Below are 13,432 nucleotides of genomic sequence, written 5' to 3' on the forward strand. Positions count from 1 at the left end.
AAGATAGCAGAGTCGAGGGATATGGGGAGAAGGCAGGAACAGGGTACTGATTGTGGATGATCAGCCATGATCACAGTGAATGGCGGTGCTGGCTCGAAGGGCCGAATGGCCTACTCTTGCACCTATTGTCTATTGTCTATCCTGACGGTGTATAGTAAACCCATCGGTCCCAATTGCTGCATCCGGTACAGAAGGAGTTAACAAGGATTCCGTGAAACAAAGGGCACACGCCGTTCTAATGTCCCTCTGATTAAGCACCCTAGCTCTGAGATCATCAGTCTTCTGGTCTAATGTTCCCAATTCAGTCAGGCAGATGCATAGACCAAAACAGCAGTGGAAAAGCAAGATACTGAAGATATGGCAGTCTGGAGCAATAAAAACCTCCTGGAGGAACTCATCTGTTCAGACAGCAACCGTGGAAGCAGAGAGAAGGTCCTGACGTACGGCTGCAACCTGAAACATCAAACACCCTCTGCCTCCACTGATACTGCTTGACCTGCTGAGTTCCTCCAGCAGTTTGTTTTTCACTTCAGAACAGCAGTGTCCCAGTTAATAAAGTCTACTTTTAAACTTTCTATTTGGTTTTCTCCTTGTTTCATTGGGAATTTACAGCCCAAGTTGTAGATTGCACAATTTTGCTCCAATTTCTGCCAAAAAGGCAGAAATGGTTGCTCTCACATCAATGATGTCATAATTTGTGCAAATAATGCGGCAGAAATTATACTCTCTGCAAGAGTGGATTGAGACTGGGTGTGCTCTGTCCATTTTCACAATGTGTAGGACTGCAACCAGAAATGAATTAAAGACATGCACCAAGCAAATTTTATGATTAAAACAAGCACATATTTAGGTTCGATTTACAGGCTGTTATGTTGTATCCCCATTGCCCTGCTGTGGATGATTGACATAGAATTTTTTTTAAATAACATAGTTTGGATTGGTTCACTTGATATACTGCCGAATTGTGAGTGCTTTTACTCACATGCTTGAATACAGTTATATTTACACTGACTTTTCATTTGCTTTGCTTCTATTTTTATAGATTTCTCATCTGCTAGGCACTCAGTACATAAGAGTTCAACATTTGAAAACAGCAGTGGTAGAATTAACACCTTGATCAGCACTTAAATTCAAATGGATTACAATAATATTGGCTGGATTTTATGGGGAAATCTGAAGAGTTCTGCATGGAACTACTGGAATTTCCTCTTCTAACTGGCAAAAGTTCTTGACTTTTACATGTCTATGTTAATACTGGTAATTTCCTTTGTGTGCTCCAAAGATAGAGTACAAAGTTACAGTCGCAGTGGATGTTGTTTACTTGGATTTTCAGAAGGCCTTTGACAAGGTGCTGCACATGAGGCTGCTTAACAAGATAAGTGACCATGGTATTATAAGAAAGATACTAGCATGGATAGAAGATTGCCTGAATGACAGGAGGCAAAGTGTTGGAATAAAAGGGCAATGCAATCTTTTCTCATTAGGTTGTTAAATAACAAGAGATTTTGAGCTAATTATGAATAAATTAAGGTAAAAATGCAAATATAATTGTGTTGAGGATTAATATAGGACACAGTTTCTTAAACTGTACTCTTGTTCTGTATTGCACATAACACAGATATCAAAATATCTTACTTAGGTATGCCAATCGTCCTTGCCGAGGAGGTGGAGTCAGTTTTAGTGGGTGCTGCTATTCTGGGAGCCTATGCCTCCGGGGACTTTAAATCTATTCAGGTATGGTTTTATGAGAAAATTTTGTTGTTTGTTTCATGTTGAAAGTATTCCTATTGTTGGGTCTATCTGCATCATGTACACAACTATTGAATACCAACTAATGATCAGCTGTTAACAGCTTGATTTTCATTGCTGACCACAGGACATTCTAAAAGTGAACGATGTTACTTGCCATCCTCATTGTTTCTTCTTAATGGTTAGTAATGAGGGTTGTGACAAAGGAATGCCCTGTGGACCCGTGTGTTCTTGTGAACTGTACCATAAAATGGGAGTTCAATGTGACGGCTTATTTTGCAGTTTCATCCACATTAAATTTCTAATCGCAACATTGCAACCAGGTGCCAGTTGGACTCAATATTTCCCCAAAGGGAAGCCTCTAAGTCTAGCCAGCCCGAGTTATTTGAGTACATTACCCAGCAGGCAGTGACACAGCAAATACTTAGCACAAGTGCCTGATGTACAACTATACAATTAAGTAATGGTTGACACTGCAAAGGAAAGAAAAGTACAGTATTAAAAATGGAAGCATTTTGAAAATATTACAAAAAAAAAACAAGATGTTATAGTATTTTGGATAGTTATGACCTGTCAGAAGAAGGATTATCTCTTTAAAAAAAGCTGAAAGGGATATTGGAGTGGGATGTTTTTCAAAAGACTGAAAGAACAGAAGCCCCTTGTGCTTTTGCTGTTTACAGATACCTGACACCAGCTGACATCTGTTGCCCTTCTCTTCTGGTAGAAGCTTATGGCATTTAACATTTACACATGTACACAGTCCAGAAGTGCATTGATATAAAATCTCATAGATCATTATCATAAAAGTAGCTTGTGAATCCTGCCAGACTTGGCATAGTCTACAGATGCCACAGTTTATACCATGCTTACTCACTGATGATAACATGATATCTAACAAAAACAAAGAGTGCAATGTGATCCAATATCTGCCTTTGCTTTAAAATACAAGGTCTTTAGAGGTCTTGGTAACATGTATAACTTGGTAACAATTTAATTTAAGTTTGAAGAGGTACTCCATTTTTTAAAGATTTTCATTAATTTCCTAAAAATTGAAAATAATTTGAAATATTTTATTGCTCTGTATAGTACAAAGCATGCACTCAAAACACTATTTTAGAATTTACATATATACTACAATAGTTAGAAAAAGAAAGCTAGGAATAATGATTCATTTTTAAGTTTCTCTTCTGAGAGTGTATTAGTACAGTGTACAGTCCAGAAATTCATACAATTCTTCCACAACTTAAACCAAATAGTGCTTGTGTTTGAACCTGGCAATAACTATTGGGAGGGTATTCTAATAAGTAAGAATGTCTTCACTCATGCCATCTCATAAGGATGGGGAAGGTGTTTGACATGGGTGGAAAATGGAAACCAACTTTGCCAATCTTTAGCCAACATTGCCAAAGCCAATTTACTGCCTGAGACCATAATTTAAAAATATTAAACCACTCAAACACCATCCTTCAGTAGAAAACAAATATGCCAACAAATAAAAATACTGTATCCTTTGAATAAAATATTTATGGAAGAATAATCCACTATACTGACTGTATTAAAACTAGACTGCACTGAGTGTGAGATCTGGACAAAAATGTCGATAGCATTGCTATGCTTCTTTTACAGCAAAATACAACACAAGGTGACACACCTTTGGATATTTCCAATCCTGACACATAAAACATTTTTAAGTAACATTGGCAAGAAAAAATAACTATGATTAATGCTGAATGACACCTGGTATGAACACCATTTAACAAGTGTAACCTATTATTTGGGTAGAGTACTAGTTCATACTAAGGACTAGGAAAGGCTTAATCAAGACAGAGCTAAAACTAGTCTGAGAAAAGGAATTGCAGACGTAACAAAAAACAAATCTCCATTGACCTTATACTGATTTAATGCAAACCAACATATAATAATCTTATATTTTGATTTCCTAACCTTTTCAATATAAAGCAAGCCAAAACAGTGCGAAGGATTTCAAATTAATAAGAATTCCAGAAAATCTGAGCCATGACATGACAGTATCTTAGTTTTAATGTTTGTTTTATCAGCCAGTGTTAATTTTTGCTAAAGCTACTGTATAATTCTTTGAGTCATAGTGAATACTGCATTCAGTGGTAGGACCTCCTGAAGTCTTGTTGTGTCACTAAATCATCATGTAAAAAGGACCATCTGAGCAGTCACACAGCGAAAAAACAGATTATGAATTTTTAATGAGAAAGGTATGGTGAACAGTGAACAAGCGATGGAAGCCTGTCTCAAATTCCTTACTTTTACATGAAGCTACTTTCAGAAATGTTGCCTCTATCCTGATTTTACTTCATTCAAGTGTCCTCTGGTATTGTTGATAACTTGATGCCCTATTATTTACAAAGTATTTACTGTTATGCTTTATAACTCCAAAACTAATTGAAACAAAACGCAGGGATCTTGGGGATAAACATGTGTAATCTAGTTTCCTTTTTCACTTTACTGAGCTGTGCACATGTGACATAGTGGCGTAATGATGTACGTCATTCACATACTTTTACATATACATATTATGAACTATGTGAACAACAAAGAATGCTTAATCAAACAATATTACTGGAATATTAAACACAAAACACTCCTCTCTGCTTAGCTATAAACTCCAACTCAATGTAGAATGCATCTCAACTCAAATATGTAATGTATTGCTCTCTAGTCATAAATACTGTATATAGAGTAAGACAGTAAGATATAGGAGCAAGATGTAGGCCATTTGGCCCATCAAGTCTGCTCTGGCTTTTCATCATGGTTCATCCATTTTTCCTGTCAGACTCAGTCTCCCACCTTTCCCCTATATCCCTTCATGCTGTGTCCAATCAAGAATCTAACAATCTCTGCTTTAAATATACTGAACATAAAGACTTGGCCTCCACAGCTGCCTGTGGCAATGAATCCCACAGATTCTCCACTCTAGCTAAAGAAATTTCTCCTCATCTCTGTCCTAAAAGGATACCCCTCTATTTTGAGACTGTGTCCTCTGATCTTAGACACTCCCACCAGAGGAAACATCTTCTCCGCATCCACTCTTTCAATGCCTTTCACTATTCAATAGGTTTTAATGAGCTCACCCCTCATTCTTCTAACTTCCAGCGAATACAGGCCCAGAGCCATCAAACACTCTTCATATGACAAGCTGCTTAATCCTGGAATCATTTTTGTGAATCTCCTTTGAACCTTCTCCAGTTTCAGCACATTCTTTCTGAAATAAAGGCTCAAAACTGCTCACAGTACTCCAAGTGATGCCTCGCCAGTACATTATAAAGTTTCAACATTACAATCTTGTTTCTATTTCCTAGTCCTCTTGAAGTGAATATTAACATCGCATTTGCCTTCCTCACCACAGACTCAACCTGCAAATTAACCTTTATAGGACCCTGCAGAAGGACTCCCAAATTCCTTTGTGCCTCAGATTTTTGTATTTTCTCTCCATTTAGAAAATAGTCAACCCTTTCCTTTCTTCTATCAAAGTGCATGATCATACACTTCCCGACACTGTATTCATCTGCCACTTCTTTGCCCATTCTCCAAATCTGTCTAGGTTCTTCTGTAGCTTCCCTATTTCCTCAAAACTACCTGCTCCTCCACATATCTTTGTATCATCTGCAAACCTTTGCAACAAAGCCATTAATTCCAATACCCTTATCACTGACATATAACATAAAAAGAACTGGTCCCCACACAGACCCCTGTGGAATGCCGCTGGTCATGGGCAGCCAATCAGAAAACATTTCCTTTATTCCCACTCTTAAAGCTGATATATACTTGTGCGTACTAGCTTACGCTGTAGCTTATGCAAGTGGACTATGCTGTTGTGAGCATTTATACATGTGCGTTGGTGTGACTGCGTCACTCTGCACCGCCAAAACGCTAGTTGGCGGTGGGGTTTCTATGCCACTGAGTTTCTTCATGTTGAAACTCAACATGAAGAAACTCAAATTTCTAACAATGGTGACTGAAACTGAAAGAGGGTGAATTTCCTTTTTTTTCCTTTTCAAATCTTTTTATTATTATTATCCAAAAATAACAACAGTACATCGAAGTAGGCAACACTTACAATGTCTCAAGAAAAAAAAACATTGTTTTAAAAATTGAAAAAATTTTGGTGACAAAAAAAAAGAGAAAAAAAAAACCCTACTAACCCCGGAGCCATGTGTCATACAAAAAGCTTCTAAAGATAAACATCAAACCGCCAGCAAGAAAAAAAATGTACCAAAAATTTACAGTTAGATCGTGGAGGAAATCTATCAATTAACTCAAATGATAGTAATGAGCAAATGAACCCCATCTTTTCTCAAAATCAAACATAGGTTCAAAAGTTCGACTTCTAATTTTCTCCAAACTAAGACATAGCATCACTTGAGAGAACCACTGTGACAAAATGGGAGCCGATGTATCCTTTCACTTCAACAAAATGGCCCTCCTAGATATCAATGTAACAAATGCAATAACATGTTGGTCAGACAAAGAGATCGAGGATGAATTTTCTGTGCTTGTCCGGCCACTGAGAGACAGAGATGACGAAATGCATTTCAAATATTTTCGGATGTTGGCAGGTAGATTTGACGATTTGGTTCATCGTCTCCAACCATTTATTTCGCATCAATGTATGCACAGTATACTCAGAGACTGGCAATCACCATTCGAGTTTTAGCTTCAGGTGGAAGTCAACAGGCTGTAGCAGCTAGCTACAAACTGGTGTCAACCACAGGGTCTTCCATAATTTCGGAGATCTGTAAAGCTTTATGGAAAGTATTGCAGCCAGAGCTCCTTCCCTGCCCTTGAGTCACCCAATGGGAAGCTACTGCAGCGTAGAAGGAAATGCGATGCTACCATGCGGACCAATCACAGTTGTTGTGGTCTGCGTTGCAATGACGCGTAGTTACATTTTTGGGGAGGTGCACATCAGGCTACGGTGTAGGATATGCAGCTATGCCATACCTATGGCATTGATTTGACGCACAAGTATAAATTGGCCTTTAGCCTCCTGCCGATCAGCTACTGCTTTATCCATGCTAGAATGATACCATCCAGTCTTCCAGAACCATTCTAGAATCTAATGAAACATCATTAATGCCTCCGCAATCTCTTCAGCTACCTTGTTCAGAACCCTGGTTTGTATATCATCTTGTCCAGGTGACTTAAGTACCTTCAGATCTTTCAGTTTCCCAAGAACCTCCATGTGATCTAGCTCACTGGCTACTTAATCATGGATGGAATAAGGAACCGGACAGGCTTTATAAAATTAGGTGTGGCATTTTCATTTAACACTATTTTATCTTTGACATGTTTGAGTTTTCCAGTGCCATCCTTGAACACTGCTGTGGCATCATTCAGTACCTTTCTTAATTCACTTTCAGTTGATTCTGTTGCAAGGGATGTGCCATGCAAATGGTGGATGGATCTCCAATCAAATTCTAGTTGTCTCAGCCACTCATGGCCCCACAATGCTTTTTTTACCACATACAAGGCCATTGTGGCTTGTTGGTTGTTATGTTTCACAGTTAACCGGCGTCATTCCCACTGGAGGTTTCTTTGCTCCAGTATAAGTTCTTAGTTGGATATCTGCCGGCTTCAGTTCAGTATCTCTGAAATGCCACTCAATCTCATTTTTGGAATGACTGAAACAGCTAGGCCTGTGTCCAATTTCATTTTAATTAATTTGCCATTCCTTCTGGTGTAAGCCGTATTATTGTCTCCTGGTAATTTTCATATGGCAAATCTCAAGTCTATGTGGTCCTGATTCACTCTCATCATTAACAGATTTTTTCATCAACAGCATGAAGATTAGTGCTCTTTTCAAAATTGCACCTTGACTTTTTAACTTTTTCTCTTCCCCGGGCAGTCCATTTATATTTTGTCTCTTTGTATGTGTTCTTCCTTGTTGCAAGTTTCATCTTAAAAGCTGCATTGGTCTGATATATGTGAGCCCCTGTCATAACAGTAACAGTCTTGCTGAATTTCAACATGCAGGTAGTCATCTCAGGTTCATTTTAAGAAGTACTCATCACTACTATTATGTTTTGTAACTCCAAAACTAATTGAAAGAAGGGGAGCCCAGAGATAAACATGTATACTCTAGTTTAATTTTTTTACTTTAGTGAGCTGCACACATATAATGTAGTGATGCAATAATGTATGTCATTCATGTGCTTTTACATATAACCCACAATGAACTATGCAAACAACAAAGAATGCTTAACCAAACAACATATTTACAATATTACTCAAATATTACTGAAACTTCCGGCACACTTAGTTCTTAAAAGCAAGTACTCCATTTTAGAAGAAATAATTCTTTCTTCAAAGCAAGTAACAATTTAATGGAGGTTTTTGTTCCTTTAAGATCAGTGAGGGCCCTGATCTTCCAGGCTCCTGGTTGTTTTCTTCACATATGTCTTAACTTGTGTCTTTGTAGGGTTTCCTTTGGTCACCCTGAAAATCCATGGTTGTGAAATAGAAGTATACAGCTTATTTAGGAATCAAAAGTGGAGCTTTCATACATAACTTCCAGTCTGGTTGAGTAGATAACCAAGATTCACTACCTCAATGCTTGTGACACTGTTTTCAGCCTGAGACAATTGCTAGTACAGTGTTCTTCCCGCTTAGCTTGGTAAAATAAATCTTTGCTGATTGTAATATCTCTGATTGGTGGTTCTTTAATTGAAAATAATACTGGGAAAATTCATGGAAATGTCAGCATTTATTCAATTCACTCCATAAGTTGTCAGGAGCATATGAACTTCCACACGAACATAGCAGACCAAACCTCCAAGAGGACCATAACCTTGTTGTGGTTTGAAGGCTCGCATCCCTCAATGATCTGAAGAGCTATGTTGGCTGGAGACAGGGATTTATGCTTTGGCTGTTGGTAGGGTCACCAATACCAACTAGACTAAAGGGTAGAGACCAGACTAAGAGTGGTCCACCAATCTTCCAGGTTCAGGGGTTCATCTCAGAGCTAACAACTCTGACTGGTCAAACAAAACTGTTAAACCATAAGACATAGGAGCAGATTTAGGTCATTTGGCCCATTGAATCTGTTCTGCCATTTCATTTTTGCTGATCCATTTCCCATGAAATGTTATGGAAACAGCAATGAAGAATCCTATATCAGTCTCCACCCGGGACTTACATGGCTGCCGGTAGTAAAAACCAAGAAGAAGCTACTGGCATATGAAGAAAGTGCTGAACACTACTAAGATGAACACCAAATAACCAAGGACAAACAGAGATGGAGGACCTTCATTCCTATCCTAAACACCAGTGGTGTAATGGGCAGTGAGCATAGAAGACCACAGCTTCTCAGCACAGAGTTTCTGGCTGAGCTATGATGTTGGATTCCTCTTAAAGTTCAAAAGCAAACCGTTAACTTCCTGCAGTTTTCCAGCAACTAAACCAAGGAATCTGAGTGGGGACTATGTGCCAGGTTACTATGGTGCTTGTTCTATGACATCATTCATTTGCATGAAGGGGGAAATCTGCAAGTAAACAAATTAAGTAGCAATTAACTTTTATTTGTTTTAATAAACTTGAATTTTTAAATTAATCTGGTATTTTGTGGTATTTTTCAATGTTTAAACTTATTTATTTTCGTGATTATGACTAATTTCTAATAGTTTCTGAGTATTTTGAATGTTTGCTAATAGTTTCTGCCAAGGCATTCCTGTGGATGGGTCTTGCCATAATGGCTTGAGGGCTCTGTACTGTGCAAGGTGACGTTGACCAATTTGGACACAATCACTGCTGGAAGATCCACTCCAGCTAAGTGTGTACCTGGAGGACTCATGTGCTGCTGTCAGGGAATTCCTAGCCAATAATTAGAGATGATTGACTAGTTATACCGATTTCATCTGTTCTCTTGGTCTAGAGCAACTTTAACTTCAAGGTAAGGTTCCCAATACAAATGATTGAAGTACCTTAATGCATATCTGAATATGGGAGCCAGTCTTCAGACAGTGGACTTGCTTGTCACCCTGAATGTCCTATTAATCATTGACCAAAGAAGCTGATGAACAGAACATATTTGCTTAATTGATCCATTTATTTATTCTTAGGTCTGTTAATGTTTAGCATAAAAAAATTTGGGGGGAAATTTTGTCTTACTACATTTGAACAACATTGAAAAAGGAATAGAACATGGGAAATATAACAAAAAAAGCACAAATATTTTCAGTGCGAATGAAAGATTGATTTGTGTTCCATTCAAACATTCCTAGCAAGTGTACTAAACATTTGATGTTAATCTGTGTCATTTTATCTCGACCAGTAGTAAATCAGTGTCACAGCTTTAATACCTCCCTTTTCACTCCTTTAACTAATCAATCACTCTGTTTATTTGTTTGGTTCTTTGGTTCATTAACTATTTAGTCATCTGTATTTTCACCAAATACTTTGCAGATGAATCTAGGCATAATCTCTGTGAATGTGTATGTGACTATTTCCAAAGGATTGCGGATATTTTAACTAATGACTAGATTTGATGTAATCCCTCACCATGTGAGAGGGAATGCAGAGACCTTGACATTCCTTCCACTGGCATTTAAGGGCTGAATGTCAATGACAAAAAAAATGCCTCTAACATTGCAAAAAATTATCCATGTGAAATATTTCAGTTGTTGGATTTGCCTTTGTAACAATTCGTAACACACTATTGATTTATCATTGAGTAAGCATATTAACACCACTCAAGACCAGAAAGTGGAGTGCAAATGAATGTAGATGAGTGTGAGTGAGGCTGGTTAGATCAAGGTGCTTTTCAAAGTATTTTCTTATTTTAGGCAGTAGAATTCTACATAAAAATACATAGTCCAGGTAGAAAAATCCTATAATTTGTGTGGTACATTAAGAACAAGAATCACATGTAAACTTCATAACTAACTCATAATGAAAGTAGAGCATTACCCATGAATTTAGGTGACAAAGGAGACATCTTAACATGCAAAAGTCTGTCTTCTGTAATTTATAAGATGCTGTAGAGCATTGTAGACTCAGCCAGCTCCATCACTGGCATAACTTTCCCCACCATTGAGGACATCTTCAGGAGCCAATCCCTCAGGAAGGTAGGATCTGTCACAAAGGACCCTCACCATCTGGCACATGCCCTCTTTTTGCTACTATCATTGGGGAGGTGGTACAAAATCCTGAAGACCCATGCTCAATAATTCAGAAACAGCTTCTCCCCCTCTACTGTCAGATTTTTGAATGATCTATGAACCCATGAACACTACCTCATAATTCCTATTCTTGCATTATTTACTTATTTTATAATTTATGGTAGTTTTTATCTCTTTGCACTATACTGCAGCTACATTTTTTTAAATCATGTCATAGAAGACGGTGATAATAAGTCTGATCTAATTCTGAAACTGGCATGTAGTCTTTGGCTAGAATGAATATGGTTCAATGTGATCCAATGTTCACTTTGCAATGAGAAACCAAGAAGTTCAGCAACCGAATCTTTGTTGGTCACTCACCAGATTTTGCACCAATGGTTTCAACATCAACACTGATAAAATTTGGAAAGTGTGCAGTGAGGGGAGATTCTTTGATTTATTCTATGAATGGGAGATCACAATGGGTGATTATCTTCTTATATTACGAGTGCAGCCCATGGAGTGAACTTGCATTGGTGGGCATGAAGAGCCTATAAAATATTGTTGGCATCCTCAAGTAATGCCATTCCTTTTTCAAAACCACATTCTATTAATTTGCTACATAGAATTGTTTGTGGAAGCTGCCACACTGTTTCCTTCAATAAACCTATTGTACTTCAGGATTTTTGAGACAGATATAATTACTGTGGTCACAGGGTGTCCTTTTAACAAGGAGGAGGAAGACCTGGTGTGGCATATCTTCACAGGAGCCAGAAGATTAACATTAATGTAAATATGTAAAATGTATAAAGTTGAGTTTTTTTAAACAGATTCTCTGGTTAGGCTATATTTTGAATACTGCATTCAATTCTGGTCACCCCATTACGTAAAAGATGCTAAAGCAGCTATAAGAACAGGGCATAGTCTGGGTGGCTGTGGTCCATGAGGTTGGTTGCTACTTTCTTGTGGCAGCATTCATTCTAGATCTGCTCAATGGTGGGTAGGCCTTTGCTTGTGATAGACTGTGCTCTATCCACCAGTTTCTGTAGGCTTTTCCATTCTTGGGCATTGGAGTTTCCACACCAGGCCACGATGCAACCAGTGAGCGTGCTCTACATCTATGGAAGACTGTCAAAGTTTTAGATGGCATGTGAAATCTACAGAAACTTCTAATAAAATAGAGACGCAGTTGTGCCTTCAATCTGATGGAATTTATGTGTAAATCAAATCCTCCGATATGAGAACTCTAAGAAATTTTAAGTTACTGACACTCTCAACCTCTGATTTCCAAATGAGAACCAGCTCATAGAACTCAGGTTTCTTCATCCTAAAGTTAATAATCAACTCTTTGGCTTTGCTGATGTTAAGTGAAAGGTGGTTGTTGTGGTACCATTCAACCAGTTTTTCAATCTCCCTCCTATTGTGATGGATATTCACTTTCCAGGGCCCAAGAGGTTTAGTGCTAAAACTCAGCTTTTGAGGATGCTGCATGACCTTTCCAGACATCCCACCCTGCAAAAACTCATTTCAGGGAGGTAGCACCATCAATTTGCGGGAGACTCCCAGAACTTCTGGGAGAGTTGGAATGTCTGCAGTAGAGTAGCTCCTTAGCAGCTAGCCAGCTAGTTTAAATAACGTTAGCTATGCTAATGAACAAATGACACCTGTTAAACTCACTTCAACGTGTCTTTTACACAGTCTTAATCCACCATGGGCAATAGAAGTCACTGTTGCAAACAGTGCAGCGAGCAACACTGTCATTATTTTGACCTGTATTAGGCAGGGGTACACTTTAGGGTAGTCTGGGGTGATGTACGTTTTATATTTTCTTTTTTTGGAACATTCTCCCATGGCGCGCGCATGCGCTCTCTCTCTCTCTCGTGGTCGCTCTCGCGCTCGCTCTCTCTAGCATGCTCTCGCTCGCTCTCTCACTCTCGTGCTCACTCTCTCGAGCACGCTCGCTCTCTCTAGTGCATTCTCTCTGGTGGTCGCTCTCTCGCTCGCTCTCTAGTGCGCTTCCTCTCTCTCGCCGCTCTCGCACTCGCTCTCTCGCTCTTTTTCATGCTCTCACTTGCTCTCTCTCTCTCTCTCGCTCGCTTGCTCTCAAAAAAATGGATTTCTGGGATATCATATATAATTTCCGGGCACCAGGGAGCCACTATTAATATGCGGGAGACTCCTGGAACTTCCGGGAGAGGTGGGATGTCTGCCTTTCCAAAGGTCAAACTGGTGGTGATAAAGTTAAGCCTTCAACAAATATTCTTTGCTCAGCTTTCTGTTATAACCAAGAGCCACTCCCCAGTTCTTAATGTGAATTGCAAGCAAAAATCAGTTTGAAGTTGGAAGTACAGCTTTGTAACATAAAGTGACCAGCATGCGTGTCTCCATTAGCCAAATACAAGACGATGGGGTTATGTAATTTAGCACATCAAACACGGTTACAATTTGGGATGTTTAGGTACTCAAGGGGTCAGCCCTCACAGCATCAATTGTGTAAAACCATCTGTGTGAATTACTTTGTCCCAGCAAAGGTATGGGGAAAACATAAAATTGTA

The 13,432-nt window shown here is 38.7% G+C and overlaps 1 protein-coding gene across 15 annotated transcripts in view; it reads left to right on the forward strand.

Moving 5' to 3' along the window:
- fggy (FGGY carbohydrate kinase domain containing) overlaps positions 1-13,432 on the forward strand; it is a 352,624-nt gene that overhangs the window by 313,309 nt on the left and 25,883 nt on the right. For all 15 annotated transcript variants that reach the window (XR_010019906.1, XR_010019908.1, XR_010019907.1 and 12 more), the window contains one exon: positions 1,640-1,734. Coding sequence is in view for 12 of the 15 variants with exons in the window: in XM_063064268.1 (XP_062920338.1) it covers positions 1,640-1,734 (95 nt within the window). In the remaining 3 variants the exon portion in view is untranslated. The remainder of the gene's footprint in view (positions 1-1,639; positions 1,735-13,432) is intronic.

This window comes from Mobula hypostoma, chromosome 12 (assembly GCF_963921235.1).
Source record: "Mobula hypostoma chromosome 12, sMobHyp1.1, whole genome shotgun sequence".
In the NCBI taxonomy this organism is placed as follows: domain Eukaryota; kingdom Metazoa; phylum Chordata; class Chondrichthyes; order Myliobatiformes; family Myliobatidae; genus Mobula; species Mobula hypostoma.